We start from the raw sequence: 24,183 nt of genomic DNA on the forward strand, positions 1-24,183 counted from the left end.
CACACCTTTAATCCAATACTCAGGAAGCAGAGGCAGGTGGATGAGATTGAGGTCTACATAATGAGTTCTAGGCCAGCGGGAACTACAGGAAAACACCATCTCAAAAAGGCTTAAAACAAAACAAAAAAAAAAGGAATGTGAAAGGAGGAATAGTGAGCTGGCACATTGATTAAAGGTGCTTGCTGCTGAGCCTGCAGACCTGACTGGGGTGCACATGGTGGGAGAGAACTTTCCCCAAAGTTGTCCTCTGACCTCCACAAGTGCCCCACCAACAAACAAGTATGTTAAAAAAAAAAAAATTTTTTTTTTTTTTTTAAAAGAGAAAACGTGAAAAGATGGCTCAGAAGACAAAGGAGCTTGACACCAAGACTTATGTTCTCCTGTGACCTCCACATGTGTACCATGGAAAGAAACACACACACACACACACACACACACACACACACACGCACACTAATGAAACTATAAATCTTACCTCATTATTCTTTTTATGTTTTTTAGCCACCGACAAAATTTCCTAGAAGATTGAAAAAATAATGCATGAGACCATTCCTTCCATGATCCCATCAGCATGCAGCCCAGGCAGGCAAATACTACTCTGATCCATAATCAAAAATCTCTTTATAGTGAACAGTGGTGAATGCAGACTCACAACTCACTGCCTGTGATGGCTAAGTGCTCAACTCTAAACACAGTATTTATAGTATCTTTTCTAAGGCTCAGGGGACAACATAGAAGAGAGCATAATGAATTTAAGAGCTGAAAGATAGGGAAAAGGGCTTCTTCAAGGCAGGACACAAACATTTCAAACATGATCTCACAGCATCTGCATTTGCCTACACCAAGACTGGGCCAGTCAACAGCCAATCATGGACTGGGGAGGGGCTTATGGGACCCTCTCCCTCCCTGTTGAAATACTGGCTACTGATGGATTCCGGGAAGGAACAGTCATTGTCTTCAGTGTGTGCCCATCTGTGAGCCACCAAGCACCAGTGAAAAGTTCCAAACCTGTGGGTACAGATAGTCTTGGTTAAAAATCAGTGGCCCACAAAACAAAATGACATATCAAAGGGAAAAGATGTACAGGGAGGAGTGAGGACAACCAAGAGTGAGAATACCAGGAGAGAGTAGTGGGTAAAAGTAAACAGAACACACTATATGTATATGAAGGGGCTGGAGAGATGGCTCAGCGGTTAAGAACACTGGCTGTTCTTGCACAAGACCCAGGTTCGAATCCCAGCACCCACATGGCAGCTAGCAACTACCCATAACTCCAGTTCCAGGACATCCGAGAACCTCTCCTGTCCTTCTCAGGCATTGCACAACATGGGTGCACTTACCTACATGCAGGCATAACACTCATACACAGAAAATAAAAATAAATCAAAAAAAAATTTCTTTGGGGAGGGGATATGGCAGACAGGATGGTCTCACTGTGTAGCCTAGAACTTAGTATATAGACCAGGCTAGCCTTGCACTCATTTTAAAAAAAAAAAAAAAACAGCCTCATCTGTCTCTCAAGTGCTGGGATTAAAGCATGAGCCACTCAGGCAATTCAGCCATCAAAACTCACCACCAAACCTGACAGCTAAAGCTCAACCCTAGAACCCACAGGATGGAAGGAGAAAATTGATTCCCACAGGTTGTTCTGATCTCCAAAACATGCTTACACACATACATTCATGCACAAATGAAACTTTAACAAACCCCCACAAACTAATAAGACTCGTTTATGTATTCATATTTATTCTTGCTAATTTTATGTCAGTTAAGTGGGAATGCGGCACTAGGAAAAATAAAAAAGATCTAAAGCTGGTGGCCCATGAGAATTGGACGTTATCGCTATTTTAGTATAACAAAGATCAATACACTGAGTATACAGAACTGTTCTGTTCTTGAAGTACCTTATCAGAAGACCAATACATGAATGTTATCTACAGATTTAGAGATTATGCTATAATAAATTACCTAAAAAAGTTCTCACAAGGCTTAATTATTAAAAAGTAACAGAAGGGATAGGGATATAGCTAAATGGTGAAGGACTTGCCAAACATACATGGTTAAGATCCCCATTATCATCAAACAAAAAGAAAAACAACAAAAACAAAAGAACTGAAAGAACATGAGAACATATGCCAAGACAGGGATTAATTTTTTTTTGGGGGGGGGTCTTTTTTGAGACAGGGTCTCCCTGTAGCCCCAACTGTCCTGGAACTCACTATGTAGACCAGGCCAGCCTTGAACTCAGAGATCCACCTGCCTCTGCCTCCTGAGTGCTGGGATTAAAGGCATGCGCCACCACGCCCGGCCTCGGATTAAATATTTTAAAGAAATAGTAATATCAAATTTAAACTACACAGAGAATGGGTCAGCAATTGAGAGTGCACTCACATATATGCAGGCAAAACACTCATAGACATAAAATAAAAATAAAAAAATATTTTTAAAAGAGTGCTTGCTGTGGGATCAAAAGTACCAGAGTTTGGACACCAGAACCTACCTAACAAGCCAAGCATCCCAACAAACGCTTATAACCCCAGCTCCCAGAAATCTGAGGCACTCTTCTGGCTTCTGTGCGCACACAGGTGTACACATCCGCACCCACTGATTCCTTCAACAGCTGGTGCCATCCTCTTGCATAAACTTGTATCCCCACCCAAAATATTCTAAGCTCTAATCCTCCACATACATTGTTCTGATAATGAAAAGGCTCTGCTATCTTTTCTCTACCAAGAACTTTTGATACAATGCTTTGAAAATTGAAAATCCACCTGATACTTAAACATATGATGAAGGCTGAGTCAGATGGCACACTCCCATAACTGCAACACCCAGGAGGCCAAGGCAGCAGAATTGTCAGAGGCTAGCCTAACCTATGTACCAAGGCAGTCTCAAAAAACTAAAAATACATTTAAAAACACTATGGTAGGGGCTGGAGAGATAATACAAGTGGTTAAGAGCACTGGCTGCTCTTGCAGAGGACTGGGGTTTGGTTCCCAGCATCCACATGGCAGCTAACATCCATTCACAACTCCAGTTCCAGGAAATCCAACACCGTCTTCTGACCTCCAAAGGCACTGCACAATAGGAATGCACTTACATACATAGACACAATACACTGATACACATAATAAAAACAAATTTTTTTAAAACCCTATAGTAAGTTTTATTAAACACCCAATATTAGGAAACTTATATCTTTACCTCTTTTGACATGACCTCCGAAATATTGTAAGATTCATCTTCTCTTCCTCTTTTCTTTTTCATGACTATAAAACAAAAACAATTTTATTTTTTATAGTGGCCAAAATAAAAATACAAACATGTACTCAAGCTAGAACAAGTCAATTTACCTGGAGTCTCTTCACCTGCATCAACTGAATTTTTACCCTGCAAAACAAAAGGTTTAGAATATTATTTTGGGGGGCTGGAGAGATAGCTCAGTGGTTAAGCACATTGGCTGCTCTTACAGAGGACCTAGGTTCAAATCCCAGCACCCACATTAGTGGCTAACAACCATCCAAAACTCCAGTTCCAGGGCATCTGACACCCTCTTCTGATGTCCGCAGCACTGCATGACACAGGTACACTCACATACATGCAGGCAATACACTCATACACATAAAATAAAAATAATAAAAGGTACTGATTAACTTGAGGGGAAAAAGTTTTGTAGTCAAACCATATCATTATTCATTGCTAAACTTATCTACATGCATAGTTCTATCTATATTTCCTACAATAACTTTGTTCATGCTTTTTCCTGAAATGTGCTGCAGATTGAACCAGGATACAGGCCTCTTCCACTTGAGCTGCCAATGTTCTCATTTTATTTATAATTTTAGTTATATTTAAGATTTTTTATTTAAAATGTACAGTCTTTCACTATAGCTGTGACCATTACATGTTTATCTTCAGAATAAACGTGTAATTACAGTAGATGAGCATAGTATTTCCAAACAAAAATTACTTTCTATGTTTAATACTAAATTTCATCTTCTTAAATGGGAAAATGAAACACTTCAGGACGGTTCATAGCCGCCATGTGGGTGCTGGGAACTGAACCCGGGTCCTCTCCAAGAGCAGTCAGTGCCCTTAACTACTGAGCCATCTCTCCAGAACCCCCTTTTATTTTTTTTTTTACTTTTTTTGGGGCATTTTGGAGACAGGGTCTCCCTGTAGCTCCAGCTGGCTTGGAGCTCACTATGTAGGCCAGGCTAGCCTTGAATGCACAGAGATCCACCTGCCTCTGCCGGGACTAAAGGCGTGTGCCACCATGCCCGGATAAAGACTTTTTATGTTATCTGTGAGTGAGTATGAGCATGCGTCTTCTGGTGCCTGTGGAGTCCAGAAGAGGGTATTGAATCCCCTGGTGCTGGAGTTACAGGTGCTATGAACTGAATCTGGGTCCTCTGCAAGACAGCAAGCATTCTTAACTGCTGAGCTATCTCTCTAGCCCTTAATGAGTACCTTTTAATATGTAAAATGTGTGAACCTGCACCTGATCCTCAGCATCCAGCACTCAAGTAAAAATCTAAGATATGGTAGTAGTGTTTGTATTCCCAGTGCTATTAAGTCTGAAACAAGTGGTTCCCTGGGACTCGCTGGCTAATTGGCAAGTTCCAGGCCAACTAAGACCCTGTCTCCAAAAGCAAGGCGTCTAGACACCACTGCAGACAGACATGTGCCTCCTCACCCTTCCCCTTCAAGTTAAAGTCATGCATAGAGGCACCTATCTATGATTTCAGCACTTGAGAAGCCAATTAGGACTTTGATAAATTTGAGGCCCACCTGGGCTACGTAACAAGTACCAGGCCAGGTAGGGCTACACAGAAAGATCCTGCCTCACATCAGGAACCAGTGAAAGACCATGTCTCAAACAAAATGAGGTGAACAGCTATCTTGAGGAACAATGTCTGAGGTTGACCTCTAACCTCCACATACATGTGCTCTTATATGAGCACATGAAAACACAATGTATGTTATTTATGATACACACAGAAGATCCCATCTCAAAAAAAAGGGCCAGGGGTAAAGAAAGTTGAAATTATAAAGGTGATCAAATAAGTTAAAAAAATTTCCTTAACATTTAAGATAACATATAAGAAATATTCTGAGAGACTTGAAGGGTACTCTTCACTAGGAGAACAGGTGCTTAGCATTATCTAAGATCCTAGATTCAACTCATAGCACTAGGGGGAAAAATTCTGGCTTACTATATTACCTCGGCAATTTTTAAAGATTGCTTCTTTCTCTCCAACTTTTCTTTCTTCTTCTGTTCCTGTAAGATAATTTTTTTTCTTAGCATTATAAATGGGAAATAGGACATATAAAGACATTATCACAATTATTATGTAATCTTGAATTTATAATGAAAAATATTAACAATTTAAAAACAAACCTGTTCTTTAAACATTTAGAATTAGAAGAGACAGACTACACAGAACTAAAATATATATAGGGGCTGAAGCAATGGATCAGCAGTTAAGAGCACTGGATGCTCCTGCAGAAGACCCCTGGGTTCGGTTCCCAGCACCCACATGGTTGCTAACAATTCCAATTCCAGTGGGATCTGATGCCCTCTTCTGGCTTCCATAACCATTGCACACATGCGTGCACTCACATATATGCAGGGAAAATACTCATATACAAAATTGAAATTTTTAAAAATTCGTATTAACTATATGAACCTTTTGACTATTGAGCTTACTGACTGAAGGTAATATCCATAAGCAAGCAAACAGAAACCAAGTCTCTGAGTGGAGGAAATAAAATTCAAAATTAAGCTCTTAGCATCTGCAATGCCAGACTGAGATGCACAGAGAACACTACAGTCTCTCTCAAGTCTTCAGGCTGAGTATCCTAAATACATGGATATAAGGAAAGCAAACCTGTAAGACAACGAGACAGAATAAACTGACAGAGCAAATGTGCTTACATGGAATTAGGAATAGTTTAACTCCCTAGGAAAAACAGAAAGTCCTACAACATAGTGCATCAAGTAAAAATATTGAGAAATATTATGACTAAAAGGGATTCCAAGGGGTGGGCGAATCCACCTGGGTGAGTTCCAGGCTAGAATTATAGCTCAGTGGTAAGAGTGCTTGCCTAGCATGAGACACTGGGTTCAACCCCTAGTACCACTAAGCAAGGCAGGGAAAAAAAGGGAGGGAAAAGGGGGGAAGAAGAGAAGGGGAAAGGGAAAGAGAGAATGAAGGAGAGGGGAAGGAGAGAAAAATGAAAGGAGGGAAAGAGAAGACCAGTCATTACATGATGGTACATGCTATATTATCAATCCCAAGACAGGAGGCCAAGGCAGAATGATCCTGAATTCAAAGTCAGTCTGTAATACTTAGGAAAATACTATCTAAAAAGAAAAAAACAAATACAATGTGCAACTCTGTATTTGTCAGCTATTACTCTATACAATACACAAACGTCTAAAGCAACGCTATTTTTTAAAATGATTTGTTTCAGAAATAAAAGACTCATTGGTAAGTACACTAAATCTCAAAAATACAGGAAGGTGGGGCTGAAGAGATGGCTCAACAGTTAAGAGCACTGACTGCTCTTGCAGAGGACCTGGGTTCAATTACCAGCACCCATGTGACAACTAACAACCCTCCCTAAGGAATCTGATGCCTTCTTCTGTCCTCTGTGGGCACTGCATGACACGGGTGCACTTATATACACGGAAGGCAATACATTCACATACATGAAATAAAAATAATAAATATTTAAAAGAAAAATCTGAAAACAGTATATATACAAAGGAGAAAAGAGTGCACACCTAGTTTGCCTATGCAAATGTGGAAGAAACTCAATTTCTCCTATTATTCTCATTTAACAACTGTCAGTGAAGAAATGTATGTGGGATTTTCTCCACACATAAAGCAATAAATTAATCTGCAGCTCTGAAGTGCCCTCAAAATTTAATTCAATTCTAACACTACCTTTCTGTCCTACAGTATCAGTCCTGGACTGAATGTTTAGGCCCCCATACTGTCTGCCTCACTTGAGGTGCCAAATGCTAAGTTCTAGGTTGTTCTACTTGTGTTTCAATGAACTGAGGTTCCCACAACCCCATCTCCAGGTTTAACTTTTCAGAGCAGCTCACGTAACTCAGGGAAACATTTACTTAATCTGCTGGTTTATTTTAAAAGATATTACAAAGGATACTGATAAACACCTGGTAAAGAGATGGATAAGGAAAGGCATGGCAAAAGGGACCCAGAGCTTCCACGCTCTCTAGGATCCTCCAAGTGTTCTATAACCGAACTTCTCTGAATTCTGTTCTTTGGGGGCTTTATGAAAGTTTCATTATGTAGGCACTAATGATAAATCATTGATCATAAGTGACCAACTTAACCCTCAGCTCCTCTCCCTTTCTGATGCTGGGAGGTGAAGTTAGAAGTCCTAACTTCTCATCTGGCTTTCAGACTGCTGTTGATTAGGCCCAATTCTAAAGTTACCTAGGACCAGTCATTAGTTAAATCATCAACATACAAAAAGAAATCTCTCTGGAGGTTCCAAGGACTTTAAGAGCTGTGTACTAACAAACAGAGAAGAAAACAAATTATTATTTCACAATACCATATATAATACAGTGGTCCCACTTATATAATATTCTGGTAAAGCAATACTGATCCATAGTGACAAATGGGTTCAGCAGGTCTACTAATTGCACAAGAGAACTTTTGGATATGAAATGTACATTATTTCAATTGTGTTTGTGGTTACACAGGCCTACAAAGTCACTGGCCAAAACTCATCAAAAATAAACTTGAAATCTGTACATTTTACTGTACATAATTTATATCCCAATAAAGTTGTTTTCAAAACATTTAAGCTATAGTTAATTGCATATACATACTTCCAACTGCTGTTGTTCCATTTTAGTCAACAAAAATTTGGAGTAGATATTGCTTTTTTCAAGCAAATGTTGAAGTCTGCGGTACCGAATTTCAGAGGATTCTCTGTCCCAAGACATGCGAGCCTGTCAAAAATAAATAAATAAACGGCCGCTATTATTAAATTTTCTGATGAAGCACAAAGATCAGGCGTTCAAGGCCAGCCTTGCTACATAGCAAGTTGGAGGCCAGTCTGGCATCATGAGACCATCTGAAAACAAGAAAAATAAAATAAAATGGAAGAAACAGCATCACAATTAAAACAAAACAAATAAACCAACAAAAAAACCACCAACCCTCAGACCACAAGGAAGAGGTCCAGTGGAGCTAGAGGAAGACAATGGGGGAAGGGAGGAATAAGAGCAAAATGTAATCATATACATGTATGAAAATACCATCATGAAGCTTATTGCTTTAAAATCTGACTGGCAAAGAGGCCACCACATCTTTTCAAAGAAAACTTAAATCCGTCTCAAAAAGACCAAAGAAAACCTTAAAACCATTCTTAGTCAGGCATATTTAGTTCTTTGTGTGAGTGTGTGTGTGTGTGTGTATGTGTATGTTGTTGCCAGGCTTTGGCATCAAGTGCTTTACCAGCTGAGCCATCTTGTGAGTCCAAATTTATTTTCAATATTCAACACAACTTATAAAAGATAAGACCACATTGAACTAGTCCTCCAGCATCCACCTTCTAAGTGCTGGGATTACAGATATGTGCCACCATGTTCAGCTACCTCACTGTTTCTCTATTTGTTACTTCTGTGCTCTTTCAAATAACAAACTTCTATTTTTCATTACTTTTATATAACATTTATTAAATAATTTCAAAGGATCTAAAAAAGTAAAGTACTGAAGAACCCTCTCAACTTATAGTAACAGAAAATTTAAAATAATGAGTAAGGTGTACAATGGCACATACTTTGATCCCAGTATTCAGGAGGCAGAAGTAGGCATCTTTACATTCAAAGCTAGCCAAGGCTACACAGTGAGACCCTGTCTCAGGAGAAAAAAAAAATATATATATATAGAAGGCACAAGATAGAAAACAAAAACTCTGGTTTAGTGGTCTACAAACTTCTACAAATATGGTCTACCATATACTACAAATCAGATGACATCACAAATATTTGAAAAGGGCTAGAGAGATGGCTCAGAGGCTAGGAACACTGGCTGCTCTTTCAGAAGACCCAGGTTCAGTTCCTAGCATACATGTTGTGGCTAACAACTATCCATAGCTCCAGTTGCAGGGGATCTGACACTCTCTTCTGACCTCCACGGGCATTGCGTGACATAAGTGCACTTACACACAGACAGGCAATACACTCATACACATGTAATAAAAATAATATTTAAAAGAAAAAATCTGAAAACAGTAAACACCAGAAAACATATTCTTTTTTTTGTCTTATGAGACAGGGTCTCCCTGTAGCCCCAGCTGGCCTCAAACTCGCTACATAAACCAGGCTGGCCTCAAACTTAGAGATCCTCCTGCCTCTGACTCCCAGGTGCTGGGACTAAAGGCATGCGCCACCATGCCCACCAAGATATTTATTCTTAGTACTATATAATACAGCTCTAAGTCCTAAAAAATTCAAATTATTACTAAAATCGGGGAAGTTGAATTTCAAACGGCATCACCATCATCTGAAGGACAGTAGAACAATGTAAATTTCACTAAGTAAGATAGAAGTTCCTGGGCTGGAGAGATGGCTCAGTGGTTAAGAGTACTGGCTGCTCTTACAGAGGACCCGAGTTTGATTCCCAGCACCCACATGATGGCTAACAAACATTTGTAACTATGGTTCCAGGGCATCCGATGCCCTCTCCTGACCTCCAAGGGCATTGCAAGACACAGGTGCAGCAGGCAATACACTCATAATACAGGCAATACATTCATACACAAAAAATTAAAATAATAAATTGCACTTGGGTGGCAGAGGTGGGCAGATTGCTGAGTTTGAAGCCAGTCTGGTATACACAGTGAGTTCCAGACAAGCCAGGGCCACGTAGTAAGTGAGCTCCTGTCTTAAACAAATAAATAAAAAATTTCAACTAGACTAGAGATGGCCTTTAGCACTTGCTCCTAAAATATGGCAACTCAAGTTTGATCCCCAGGACACAGATAGTGGAAAGGAAGAACACAAAACTGTCCTCTAGCTTCCACAGGAAGTATGTGCATACCTCTGCCCACCACATAAATAAATCTAAGTTTAAAAAAGAAGTGGTGCATGCCTTTAATCCCAGCACTTGGGAGGTACAGGCAGGAGGTTCTCTGTGAATTTGAGGCCAGTCTGGTCTACACAGAAAGTTCCAAGTCAGCTGGGGCTACAGGGAGACCCTGTCTCAAAAAGACCAAAAAAAAAAAAGATTATTGGGCCGGGTGTGGTGGCGCACGCCTTTAATCCCAGCGCTCCGGAGGCAGAGGCAGGAAGATCACTGAGTTCAAGGCCAGCCTGGTCTACATAGCGAGTTCCAGGCCAGCTGGGGCTACAGGGAGACCCTGTCTCTCAAAAAGGCCAAAACAAAACAAAAAAAGAATATCTAACTACTTGATATGTTTTTAGTAAACCAAGAATCCTGCTTTTCAGCCAATACTAACAGAGACCCAAAAACTCAAACAAAAAAGACTAAAACCGCAACATCTTCCCATAGTAGGTTTTTTGTTGTTGTTGAGACAGGTTCTCCTAATAGGCCCAGCTGGCCTAGACCTCAGAGAATGCCCCTGCCCCTGCCCCTGTCAGGATTAAAAGTGTACCACCACACCCAGCCTCCATTGTAAGTTTTCAAGTTAGAAGAAATAGCATGAAAGTTTGAAGGTGGTTTGAAATGGAAGGATGGAACCTAGAATGAATGAGAACCTGGAATGAATGAGGTTCTAGATTATTCTAAATTGTTCCCCAGTTGTACAGGAAGAGAAGATGGGAGAAGCACAGGGAGAGAAGGAAGGGAAAAGAAAGGAGGCGAAGGAATGATAGTGGAGAATTAGGATTTCATTATTTTATTCTTTTTTTTTTTTTTTGGTTTTTTTGAGACAGGGTTATCCTGTAGCCCCAGCTGTCCTGGAACTCACTATGTAAACCAGATGGCCTTGAACTCACAGAGATCCGCCTGCCTCTGCCTCCCGAGTGCTGGGATTTCATTATTTTATTTTTAAAAAATGCCCCGGTATATTGGTTCATATTACTGTGTATCTCATCACTATAGTTTGCTTCCAAAATAAATTTCTATTACAAAAACGAATGGGTGGGTGCGCTAAAGAAATGGCTCAGCAGTTAAAAACACTGCCTGTTCTTACGAGGACCCAGGTTCAAATCCCAGCACTCACATGGCAGCTAAAAAACATTCATAAATCCAGTTCCAGGAGATCCAACACCCTCTTCTGTCCTCCAAGGGTACTGCACAAAATAGGTGCACTTACAAACATGCAGGCATAATACTCATACACACAAAAAAAATTAATAATAATAATTTTTTTTAAAAAATAGGGAGCTGGCAAGATAACTGATCAGGTAAAAGCACTTGCCACTGACAACCTGAGTTCAATCCCAGAGTCCCCAGAACCCACATAAGGTAGTACTCTTAAAAGTTGTCCTGACTGCCATATCCCAAGGAACCTATAGTGGAAGGAGAAAACCAGAAACCATGATGTGTCCCAATTCCCAAATACAAATTAAAAAATATAAACAAAAACAAAAAAACCACACAATGACAATAGAAAGATATCTAGCAAAGTAATTCATGCTTATTACAGAAAAGTTAGATGTCAGAAAATACATGAATCTACCAAACCACCTATAAATAATCTGCTACAGTTCTCACAAGCTCAATGTTCTTATCTTTTAGGGTACCTTTTCTTTCTTCCTTTTGGGGGGCTGATCTCAAACTCAGGTAAGAATGACCTTAAACTCTTTTTAAACCTATTTTTATGTGTATGAGTATATTGTCTGCATGTATGTGAGTGCACTCGTGTCGTGCAATGCCGTGGAGGTCAGAAGAGGGCTTCAGATTCCCCTGGAACTGGAGTTAAGGACCATTCATAGCCGCCATGTGGGTACTGGGAATCGAACCGGGTCCTCTGCAAAAGCAGTCAGTGCTTTTAACCGCTGAGCCATCTCTCCAGCCCCTTAAACTCAACCTTTCTTGATGTCACATCCCAGGCATAGGAATTAAGAAATGAACCACAGGCAGGGCGTGGTGACGCATGCCTTTAATCCCAGCACTTGGGAGGCAGAGGCAGGGGGATCTCTGTTAAGTTCAAGGCCAGCCTGGTCTATATAGTGAGTTCCAGGACAGCTGGGGCTACAGGATAAGCCTGTCTCAAAAAGACCAAAAAAAAAAAAAGAACCACAAAGCAGGTTTAGACAAAATGAACCACTTCATTTCTCCTCCTATTCTGCCCTACCCCCATTTCAAAGGCAATAATGCTACTCCTAAGTCTTATACAGGCTTATTTTAAGGTGAAAAGTCAAGTAACTGTGGCACATGAATGGCAAAGTCAATTCCCAAGTTCTTAAAAAAACTAAAGCAATATGGCTAGGCATGGTGGCAAACGCCTTTAGTACCAGGATTGGGAGACAGAGGCAGGTGGTCTATGAGTTCAAAGCCAGCCCAGTCCACGAGTTCCAGGCTAGCCAAGACTACATAATGAGACCCTGTCTCAAAAACAAATCAAAACAACAACAGAACCAACGAACAACTTAAGACAAAGGAAATGTTTCTAAGGCCTTCCTATTTAAAAGCTTCTAAATATATACCCAAAAACACTGTTGTCCCTCCCCCAAAGAAGCGATCTTTACTTTTCTAACTTATTCTGGCTTCAAAGTCACGCCTTTTAATCTCAAATAGGGTAAGATTTAGAAAGACTTATCTGGTCACATCAGCAATGTTTTATGACTCAAGTACAAGAATTAATCAAAATCTTTCACCAATAATAGACCGGAAATAAAATCACTTGTGATCAAATTATATATTTAAGACTGAAAAGAGCTATATACTTTTTTAATGGAAGAGAGTTAATGTGGATCTGGAATTTCCCTAAGCTCTATAATGACTTTTTTTTTTTTTTAAATATAAGGCCAGGTGTGGCTGCGCACACCTTTAATCCCAGCACTTGGGAGGCAGAGGCGGACAAATCTTTTTGAGTTCGAGGCCAGCCTGGTCTATATAGTGAATTCCAGGACAGCTAGGGCTACAGGGAGACCCTGTCTCAAAAGACAAAAAAATAAAAAGCTATAGACACTAAGCCAGACATGGTGACACACACCTTTAATGGAGAAGCAGGCAAATCTGTGTATATTTGAAGCCAGCCTCGTCTATATAGGGAATTCCAGGCCAGTACAGGGAGACTGTCTCAAAAGCACCAAGGACCATAAAAAGGCTACAGACACTACTGCCTAACCCTTAACAATAATAGCTCCAATAAATTTAGAACTGATTACAAAATGCTTATTCCTAAGCTTTAAAATTTCACTGAAAATATGTAGATGTATCTGGTGGTAAAACACACCTATGGGTATGTTTCCCATATGCCCTGGGCTTCCAGCTGGAATAGGAAGAGGTTACCAAAAATAGAAATTTTTGACTGATGGTTGACTTCATCAGTATTTATGAACTTCTACAGCTATTTTAAAATGAAAATGTTTTTCTCCTTAACTAATGCATCCTAGAAATATATTCTTGTCATAACTCAGGAACAACTTTCTTACGTGGTATTTTCCTACCGAACACTCTTTATGGGTATATGAAAAGGGTAAAAGTAAAGATACATATCTCAAGATGAGATTACAACGCTATTAGAACTTTGGAAGTTGACTATATTCTGGGCAATTGCACCAGAACCTGTATTTTACCACTCACCCAGTTATGTACCTAGTACATGTAAACATAACTTATACCTATAGTATCTTACATATGTACTATTTTATAAAATATTCTTTATCATCATTAGCTATTCAATATTTACTGATTGCCTGCTAATTTCTAAATGGACAGCCTACAAAAACAGGAAGTAATATACCTCAAAGAAACAAAATGAAAATTAAATCAATTATTTAACACTGGGCATGGTGGTAGGAGCCTTTAATCCCAGCACTCCCTGTCTTTAAAAAAATAAAATAAAATCATGGGGCTGGAGAGATGGCTCAGCATTTCAGAACACTGGATGTTCTTGCAAAAGACCCAGGTTCAAATCCTAGCACCCACATGACAGCTAAAAATTGTCTGTAACTCCAGTTCCAGGGGATCCACACCTGCTTCTGTCCTCTGTGGACATTGCATGGCACAGGTGCACTTACTAATATACGCAGGCAATACACTTACACACATAAAATTAAAAAAAATAAAATCACAGAACTTTTTAGAAAAGGTGGTTGAAGGCAGACTTCCCAAGTCTATGAATTCTTATCTTTCCTGAAGCAAAGGGGGCTAATATAATTTTAGAGGAAATGTGCCATCACATCACATTAATGTAACTGATTAGTCAATTAGTATAAATTCTGCTATAGTGAGATGACTAGGAAGTAAAAGTGGTTAGATCCCTGGAACTCATATAAAGGTGAGAACTCCACAAACTTGCTATACACACACACACAAAACATACAAACTTAATTTTTTTAAAAAATGTATATTGTGGAGGGCTGCAGCTATGGCTCAGCAGTTAAGAGCACTGACTGATCTTGCAGAGGACTAGAGTTCATATTCCAGGGCCCACATGGCAACTAACAACTGTCCATAACTCCATTTCCAGGGTATCCAATGCCCTCCTCTGACCTCCTAGGGCACTGCACAACATGAGTGCACCTACTTACACTACAGGCACTACACCCATATGCATAAAAATAAATAAAAAATTTTTAAGGTGTGAATTGTGGCCAGGTGTAGTGGTGCACACCTTTAATCCCAGCACTCAGGAGGCAGAGGCAGGTGGATCTCTGTGAGTTCAAGGGCAGCCTGGTCTACAAAACAAGTTCTAGGCCAGCTGAGGCTACAGGGAGACCCTGTCTCAAAGCCCAGGAAGTGTGAATTGTGGAATCACATTGGCTGCATTTGAATTTGGCTCTATTATTGCTGTGGAGCAGTATGTGCCTCAGTTTCCTCAGATGTAAAATGAGACTATAACTCACGTACTTAATATTTCAGTAATAGTAAATGTAATTAGGAGTGTAGGGGTCATTGAAGTGGATCAGTGAATAAAGGTGCTCATCATGCAAGCCTGACAACCTGGGTTCAATCTCTCATCCCACCCAGTCCCTTCTACCCACTCCATGGCACACAATCACCTACACATAATAAAAATTAAGAATTATCTTCACTAGGAAGATACCTGATATCAAAGTCTGCTCATCCCCCACTCATGAATGTACACATACACAAAACTGAATGAATGTATGAATAAATAATAAATGAATAAATTAAATTAATGGGAAATGTGGACATCAATAATTATTAACATGAGCTACATGACTCATTACTTACTTTAGGAGATTTTATTCCTAAATTAAGTAGAGTTATTTATGCTTAGTTCAATATTCAGTATAACTGCCTCCAGAGAAAGGCACAGTTGTTAAGAAATTCAGGATACAGCTTAAATTCAAATTAGACTTCAAGAGTTTCTTTATGACCAATTGCATCAGTTCGTTAATTTGTAGAAAGGGATGTTAAAAAAGAATCTAAGCCAGGGAACATGGTGCAAGCCAGTAATTCCAGCACTTGGGAAGCTCAGGCAGGATTGCTGTGAGCTCCAGGCCAGCCTGGGCTACAAAACTGAGACAATAATTCCAAAGGGAATCCATATTATATTGATAGAATGCAATAAATACAAGGAAAGTATTCGGCAAAATGTAGGCGTTTTCTATAGCTGTATCACTTTTTCTTGCATATGCAACAATTAAGCAACAGGGTGGGACGTCATAGTTTTAAGTAAGAACTAAATTTTCCAAATGTTAAAAACTGCTTTTAGGGGCTGCAGATGTTGTTTAAGAGTACTTTCTATCTGCAGAGGACTTGAGTTCAGGTCCCAGCACCTCCATCAGGTGGCTCATAACCTGTAACTCCAACTCCAAGGATCAAACGCCTCTAGCCTCCAAATGCGTCTGAACTCATGTCACATAATCCACACTCAGACACACACTTTAATAAAATGTAATTAAAAATAAAGCCAGGCATGGTGACACAGACCTTTAATCCCAGCACTAGGGAAGTACAGGCAGACAAATCTCTTTGAGACTGAGGCCAGCCTGTTCTACACAGTGAGCGTCAGGTCAGCTGTGGCTACAGTGAGACACTTTAAAAAAAAAAATTCTCTGTGTAAGAAAACCACAAGTACTGTAACTTGACACAGAGAAAATGTACACCACAGCTCTAGCTGAAAAACTTAAAAAGCAAGTAGACCACTAGATAGAAAACCGGTAGGAAAATAGGTGCAAGGCACAACCACGCAATCCCAGCTCTGGGAGGGGTGTGGAGGCCAGCCTAGATTCCCTGTGAGGCGTGTCAAAAAAGAAAAGTTAGAAAGAGGAACAAGAAAAAAAAAATCATTAGAGCTGGAATTCAGCCCAGCCTTTGATGGGTGACCCTTCTACCTCTTGTGTCCTACATTAAGACTCTGGGCTTTACAGCTTACGGTAGCTCGTCATCAGGCACTCAGACAAGGTACTAACATAAAAAGCAGGTAAGGATGGCAACAGGGAGCGTTCACAAGTGCCGGCCCGTGCCGTGCATGAATTATAATGAGCAAAGTGGAACGTATCTCCAAAGTGATACGCCAGCCACAGCAGCCTAAGGCTCAGAGCACGTGCAAAGGTCTCGAAGATAAGCATCTGTAAACACACGCAGAGAACACGCGGGCGCGTTTAAAGCTCTAGACACGCCAACTAAATAGTCCAGGGGCCCCGGCGGAGGCTTCGGCTCCTGCACCAGGGCTCGGCCAGGCTCCCAATCCAATTACCTCCTCCAGCATCTTCCGCTCCCTCTCCAGCCCCGCCGTCTCGAGCTGCTCCTCCTCCTCCAGCATAGCAGGGGTGATGACGGCCGTCTCCGCTTGCTCCCCCATTTCTGGCACCGAGGGCCCTGGAACGGGAAGGCTTTGGCTCCGCCTCTTCTAAGTCCCACCACTCAACTCTCCACAGCTCTCCTCCCCCGCCAGCGGCATCGGGGCCCGGGCCCGGGGGCATCGGGAGCCAAGCCAGGGCCACAGCTGTCGGGCTCCGGCTGAGAAGTTGGCGTTTGGGGAAGACGCTGATGCTCGGGAAACCCTGTCACCAAACTGCGTAGCGGCCGCGGCTCCCCTTGCCTCCGCAGCCCCTCGCTCCTCCTCCTCGTCTTCCTCAGCCCCTACCCTTCCTCCTCCTCCTCCGCGTCTTCCTCAGCCCCTACCCTTCCTCCTCCTCCGCGTCTTCCTCAGCCCCTACCCTCCTTCCTCCTCCTCGTCTTCCTCAGCCCCTTCCCTCCACCTTCCCCCTCGGCCCCGGGTGGGCTCCGCCGCAGGCTCCATACTCCCGGTCCAGCTCCCGGTTCCCAACGCCGCCGAAACAAAGTCGAGCCCTCACCGCCTCTACTTGCGGGCCGCTTGGCGGGCATGGCTCGTCCCTGGCGAGGAAGCGGATCCCTCCTCACAGCGCCCGAAACGCCAAGGCTCACACCTCGCAGCGCAGGTCAAGCTGCCTGCTCGCTCCACAGCTGGCGAGAGAAAAACGCGCGCTTCGCCTTCGCGGGAAAATCCCGTCATCTCGCGAGACTTCTGGCTCCCCGCCCGCCCCGCAGCTAGGCTCACGAGATTTGGCGCAGTCGGTACTTAGACCGCCCTCACCTCCCTGCCAGAAGCGCATATTTACCTGGACCTGAATCTCACGGCGGGTGGATGCTATTGAGCTCCTGCCTGTAACTGCCGCTGTGTTGTGATGCTGGGGAGTCCACAGACCGTAGAAAGCCCGTTTTCCCCTTTTCTTTCCCCGTTTTCTCCGAACTGTTCAGCACCGCTGCTAACAACTTACAAGATCCTTTCACACAGTAATGTGAATGAATGACCTCAACTGATGGTCCTTTAGGTAAGAAAACGCATGAGGAGGGTCGAGCTGACGTTGTAGAACACTGCTAACTTCTCTGGTACTCCCACACAGTTTTGCGTGACGTTTCTCCCTAAATAACCCAGAGCATAGTTGGTTTGTGGGTAGGAAACCAAAAAGAAGGGATAGGAAATTAAGATTATGGCAAAGTCAAGAAAATTGTTTAGGATAAGGTAAAGCTAATGAGTGAGTGATAACTGAGCAGAACAGACAAGATTCAGAAACAAGGGCTAGAGATCTAGTTTAGCTGGCGGGGAGCTTGCCTAGCATGCACAAAGTCCAGGATTATTCTCAGCACCTCATACACCTGGCTTGGTGATGCATGCCTGTTATCCCAGCACTCAGGATGCCCAGGCAGGAGAGTCAGAAATTCAGGAAGGTCATCCTTGGCTACTAGTAAAGGACACCCTGAGGTACATAAGACCCAGTCTTTAAAGAAAAAACTCAGAAATTAAATAAAACAATAATTTAAATGGATAAAAGGGGCTTTTCTGGTCACTGTTTTTTGCTCAAGTTTCAACTCCTCTGCAGGCCCCTCTCAAGGTTCCTGCTCCCTTTTCTCGGTCTATGGTATGCATTGTAACCACCTGTTTCCTAAATTTCTGACTCAACTACCTTAATAATTAAGTCTGTAAAAAATTTATGAGTGGAGTTGGGCATGGTGGTGCATGCCTGTAATCTCAACACTTGGGAGGTATCAGAAGTTCAAGGTGGGGGGGAGGGAATGGATGAGAGAATTCCCAGCACCTACATAAAGCGGCTCACAACTACTTGTAACTCCAGTTCCTGGAGATTCCAATGCCTCTGGCCTCTGCAAGCACTTGCACTCAAGTGCACAACTCACACACACAATTTAAAAGGGAGGGGAGCTGCAGAGATGGCTAAGTAACTAAGAGTACATACTGTTCCTCCAGTAGACCAAAGTTGGATTCCCAGCACTCAGGTCAGGTTGCTTACACCTTCTGTAACTCCAGCTCCAGGGAATCCAGTGCCTTGTGTACAGACTGCCTCCCCCTTGTACACATAATTAAAAAGTAAAATACAATCTTAAAAAGCAAACAGAATTTAAAACTAAACAAGGCTGATGAGATGGCTAAAGATGATACCAGGAACCTACATGGTAGTAGGAAACTTGAGTCCTACCAGTTTTCCTCTGACCTTTACCCTTGCATGGTGGCATGCATGAGCATACCATTAAGCAATAATGTAAAACAATTTTTAAAGAAATACATGTGAGGTGGGTTTTTTTTTTTTTTTTAGGTCTTTTTGAGACAGGGTCTCCTTGTAGCCACACAGCTGGCCTGGATTCATTACGGCAACCAGGCTGGCCTCGAATTTACAGAGATCTGCTTGCCTCTGCCTCCCAAGTGCTGGGACTAAAGACTTGTGCCACCTGCCTGGCTACAGTGCATGGTTATCATTACCATTTTCAGTAGCCTCTATAAATTGATCAACAGATTATTTTTATTCCTCTGTTGCAGGTGAGAAAATTGATGCTCAGAAAGGATAAGTTGACTTGTCCAGAAGCACAGAGTCACAAACAGAAGTACAATTTGTTTTTTGTTGTTATTTGAAATAGTGTCTCACTGTTTAGCCCTGGCTGGCCTCAAACTCACGTAGATCTGCCTGCCTAGGCTGCCCAGTTCTTGTGCCACTGGCAAAAATATTTTATTACGGGCTTAAGCATGAAAGCACTCAAAAGAAACTGAAACACACCTGGGAGCTTGAGTGTGAGTTTTCCAAAGAAAAGTAAATCAAAGTAAACTCTTTGAGACTTGCCTGAAACTTTTTTTTTAGTGTGTGTACACACACACACACACACACACACACACACACACACACACCAAGAGCAGGCATGCCATCATTCATCATTCTCTCATTCCACCATGGGTTCCAGAGATCAAACGTAGGTCATCAGACTCATGCAGCCAGTGCTTTTACCAATTGAGCCAACTCAACATCCCTGAAACATGATTGATTGATAAAAATATTTTTATGTGTATGCATGTATTGCCTGCATGTCTGTAAGTGCATCCGTGTCGTGCAATGTCAGTGGAGGACAGAAGAGACTGTCAGATCCCCCGGACAGTTGTTAGCTGCCATGTGGGTGCCGGGATTTGAACCTGGGTCTTCTGCAAGAACAGCCAGTGTTCTTAACCACTGAGCCATCTCTCCATTCCCCTTGATTTGGATATTCTAATGCACTAGATTTTTCTTTTTTCCTTCTACTGAACTTGGTTGTAGTCCCCTTCCTAAAAGTCTTTCCTCTCATCTATTGCTTTTTCCATATACTTTGTTCTTGCAGCATCTGCTTTCCATTCCTATGATCAGATCAAATTCCCTTCTGATTCTTTAAAGTGGGGCGATTTGTCCAAACCCATGAGATGGAACACAACCTGATGCCATGTATTCTCAAAGGACAGACATCTCTTGACCCCACACTTGTCAATAAAAGTGCATTGGTGTGTTCATTTACTGACATATCTTTGCTGTTGTGAAGAGCCTTTACTCAGAATTGTTCATCCTCTTTTAGGGCCTTAGTGTAAATGCCTCCAGGGTAACTGGAACTTACAGTAGCTGTACAGCAATAAACTAGAGCTACTAAACCCTACTAGAATTTGGGGCAGATAAATTGGGGGTGTAAGATGGGAATTGAGTGGCTGAAAAAAATGACAGAACAAATGTCAAAAAGCCAACCAGCCCAAGGGAAGACTAATCTAGATAGAATATACAGCTAATCAAAAGCCCGAAGGCAGAACAGCTTGGACATGTTTGAATATTAGAATAAAGGCCAATATGACAAGCACTTTGGCAAGGAGGTGTGGCACAGATTTAGAGGTAGATCATCCAGAAGAGACCTTGAGTTTTCTCCTCTCAAATATTACAAGTCAGCTGGGGGTGGTAGCACACGGCTTTAATCCCAGCACTCGGGAGGCAGAGGCAGGTGGATTGTTTTGAGTTCAAGGCCAGCCTGGTCTACATAGTTCAGGTCAGCTGGGACTACAGTGAGACCCTGTCTCAAAAAGACAAAAAAAAATTACAAGTCATTATATTTATCTACCCCCTCAAAACACCTTAGAGAATCCTTTTCCTATGAATGGTTCACCATCCACCCAATCAGACTGCAATACCAAACCACTATACACTCTTTCTTCTGCTATATGGTCCACTTCAAACAAGTTACAAGACAGAATTCTCTCAGCTTCTCAAATTAAAACTTACAAAACTAGCATCTGAATATCTTTTCACTTCCTTCAACTTATGTTCTTTTTAAATTTTATTTAGATTTAATTTTCAATTTTTAATTACGTGCACTGTGCACGTGCATGTGTGTGTGTGTGTGTGTGTGTGTGTGCGTGTGTGTGTGTGTGTGTGTATGTGTGTGGCATTGTGAGTATGGGGACCACAACAGCCAGAGGCATCAGATCCCCCCAAGAGCTGGAATTACAGGTGGTTTTTTGGGAACTGAACTTGTATCCTCTGGAAGAGCAGTTGGTGCTCATAACTGCTGTTATCTCTCCAGCCCCATCTTAAGGTCTTTTTTTGGTTTTTTGGTTTTTTTTTGTTTTTAATGTGTATGAGTGTTTTTGCCAGCATATATGTAAGTGCACTACATGTGTGCAGTGACCATGTTGGCCAGAGTAGGGCATCAATTCCCTGGAACAGGAGTTACAGACAGCCACCATGCATGTTCTGAGAACTGAACCCAGATCCTCTGCAAGAGCAGCCAATGCTCTTAATAAATGAGCCAGCCCCCCATCTTTTGTTCTTGATAGAAACCCTTGAAACCTTTTTCAGGAATTTTAGATTAACGTTCCATCCTCTATTCTTAAATATCCACTGAATTCTCTCCATTATTAAATACTTATTATCAAATACTTAAATTATCAAATACTTAATTTATAAATACTTAAATCTTATCCATTTAAAAAAGGGATGGGAATGGAGAGATGGCTCAGTGGTCAAGAGCACTGGCTGCTGGACGGGGTTCAGTTCCCAGCACCCATATGGCAGTTAACAACGCCTGTAACTCCAGTACCAGGGGAGCCAGTGCTCTCTTTTGACCTCTGCAGGCACTGGACCACATGGGTGTAATTACATGCATGAAGACAATATAATCATACACATAAAATAAAAATAGTTGGGCATGGTGGTGTACCCCTTTAATCTCAGCACTCAGGAGGCAGAGGTGGGTGGATCTCTGCGAGTTTAAGGCCAGCCTGGGTTATATAGGGAATTCAGACCAGCTGGACCTACACGGAGACCCTGTCTCAAAAAGACCAAAAAATGGGAGGGGGGGTCTGTGTTGATTTGAATTTGTAGAGATATTTTATTGTCATTATTCCTGAAATAATGCATCTATATTGCAACCACATGGTGGAGAGAGCTTTAGAGACAAAGTGAAGAAGCCCAAATGCCAGAAGAGGGATACTTGGGCTCTGGCCAGCACCTGAAAGAAAAAGAAAGAAGAGGGGCTGGAGATGGCTCAGTGGTTAAGGAGCCTGTCTGACACTTTTAGAGGACCCAAGTTCAGTTCTCAGCACCCATGTCAGGTGGCTTACAACCACCTGTAACTTTAATTGTGGAATTTTCTGTGGGCTCCTGCACTCATATACAAACAACATATGCATACATGTAATTAGAAATAATTTTTGAAAAATTTTAATAAATTTTAGAAAGAAAAAGAAGAAAAAGGAATAGTTCTGCCTTTCTGAGTTAGGATTCAGGGCAACAGATTCAGCTTAAGTCACAGCCTCATGGCAGCTCATAGGGACTGCATGAGGGGACAGGAATTCTGCAAAGTAAATTATCTCATTACAGAGCTAGTTATTCCTGTCTCTGTAGCATAGTTTAGGGTGGGCCTGTCCTCTTGAGAGATGGTCCCTTGGCCAGGTGACTGAACTGCCAAACTGGATTAACTTTTTTTTATTATTTTTTATCTGTATATGTGTATTGCCTACATTAGGTAAGTGCATCTGTGTCATGCAATGCCCTAGGAGGTCAAAAGAGGCTGTCCCCTGGGACTGGAGTTATAGACAGTTGTTAGCTGCCATGTGGGTGCTGGGATTCAAACCAAGAACAACCCTAACCACTGAGCCATCTCTCCAGCCCTGGATTAACTCTTAAGGGAGGAAACAATGGCATGTCTCTACCTAGAAGTAGATTCTATTCTTTACTATAACACGAGGTCCACGAGTGTCCTGATTATTGAGGCTTCCTTTTATGGGGTTCAAGAGAAGGAGGACTCTAGTTGCTAAGGGGTGTAGTTTGGGTAGTTTCTCAATTTTGATGGGTAGGTTTAGATTACATAGGCCTTTCCTCACTGAGCATGTTACTTTCCACAATGCATCTGATTTTAATTGAATGCATGCCCAATTAAACATGGGTAGAAGATGGTAGATAGGGGATTCTTCTTAAAAGTTCACTTTCAGCACTGTTTGCCTTATTTCTTATGTACCCAAAACCAGTCTAGGCCAATCCATCCTCCCTCCTTTGTATCTAGATACACTGGGAACATTTTCAAATAGAAACTGTTCAAGTTTGATGGTCCTCAGTGGGAGGAGAAACTTAATTCTATTGTTGGAAGTAAGATGTGCATACAGTAGGATGCAGGTGGGGGGTGGGGATCCCAGGTTGCTAGGCACATTGTTCAGAGAGGGGTATGTATGTGCAGTAAGGGTCTCAGGCAGCCAGTGCATTATTAGAAGAGGTGTGTGTACCCAAACCAAGTGAAGTCTCAGGTTGGTCATGATCCCCAATGCATCCCTGCTGTATAGTGAATCCCTGACTCAAAATAAAAACAACAAAAAATATTTACAACATTAGATTTTTTTTTAAGGCACAGCCTCCTTGTTGTCCCAGCTGGTCTGGAACTTATGTAGACCAGGCTAGCCTCAATCCCAAATACTGGGATTAAAAGTATGTGCCACAAAACCAGGCTCTTTAAAACTGTCACCTCCTCCTGATTCTTCAGCCTCCTGCATGACTGCCTCACTCAGCACACACAAAGTATCCACTAGTCAGTTATCTCTGTGTTGCAAAGCTTGCTGGATAGCTCTCAGGCCTTCTGTCACCTCTATTGCACATTTATTTGAACTAAGATCCCAAGAAAAAGCCACACATGTTGAAAATTCTAGACAGCTGATTTTTTTTTTTTTTTTTTTTTTTTTTTTTTTTGAGCCGGGGCTTCTTTTTCCCCCCCGCTTCCTGGG

At 41.8% G+C, this 24,183-nt stretch overlaps 1 protein-coding gene and 1 long non-coding RNA gene across 2 annotated transcripts in view; one reads left to right on the plus strand and one right to left on the minus strand.

Moving 5' to 3' along the window:
- Hells (helicase, lymphoid specific) overlaps positions 1-17,623 on the minus strand; it is a 43,126-nt gene extending 25,503 nt beyond the window's left edge. The window contains exons 1-7 of the mRNA XM_017803182.2: positions 17,456-17,623; positions 16,855-16,976; positions 7,874-7,996; positions 5,225-5,281; positions 3,354-3,390; positions 3,205-3,269; positions 476-517 (exon numbers count right to left, since the gene is read on the minus strand). Of these exons, the coding sequence (XP_017658671.1) occupies positions 476-517; positions 3,205-3,269; positions 3,354-3,390; positions 5,225-5,281; positions 7,874-7,996; positions 16,855-16,976; positions 17,456-17,486 (477 nt within the window). The 5' untranslated portion in view covers positions 17,487-17,623. The remainder of the gene's footprint in view (positions 1-475; positions 518-3,204; positions 3,270-3,353; positions 3,391-5,224; positions 5,282-7,873; positions 7,997-16,854; positions 16,977-17,455) is intronic.
- A 114-nt stretch (positions 17,624-17,737) lies between these two features.
- Positions 17,738-24,183, plus strand: part of LOC108491767 — a 24,613-nt gene continuing 18,167 nt past the window's right edge. The window contains exon 1 of the long non-coding RNA XR_001872914.2: positions 17,738-17,953. This is a non-coding gene — a long non-coding RNA (uncharacterized LOC108491767). The remainder of the gene's footprint in view (positions 17,954-24,183) is intronic.

Source organism: Nannospalax galili, unplaced genomic scaffold (assembly GCF_000622305.1).
Source record: "Nannospalax galili isolate Female #2095 unplaced genomic scaffold, S.galili_v1.0 scaffold1027, whole genome shotgun sequence".
Classification (NCBI taxonomy): domain Eukaryota; kingdom Metazoa; phylum Chordata; class Mammalia; order Rodentia; family Spalacidae; genus Nannospalax; species Nannospalax galili.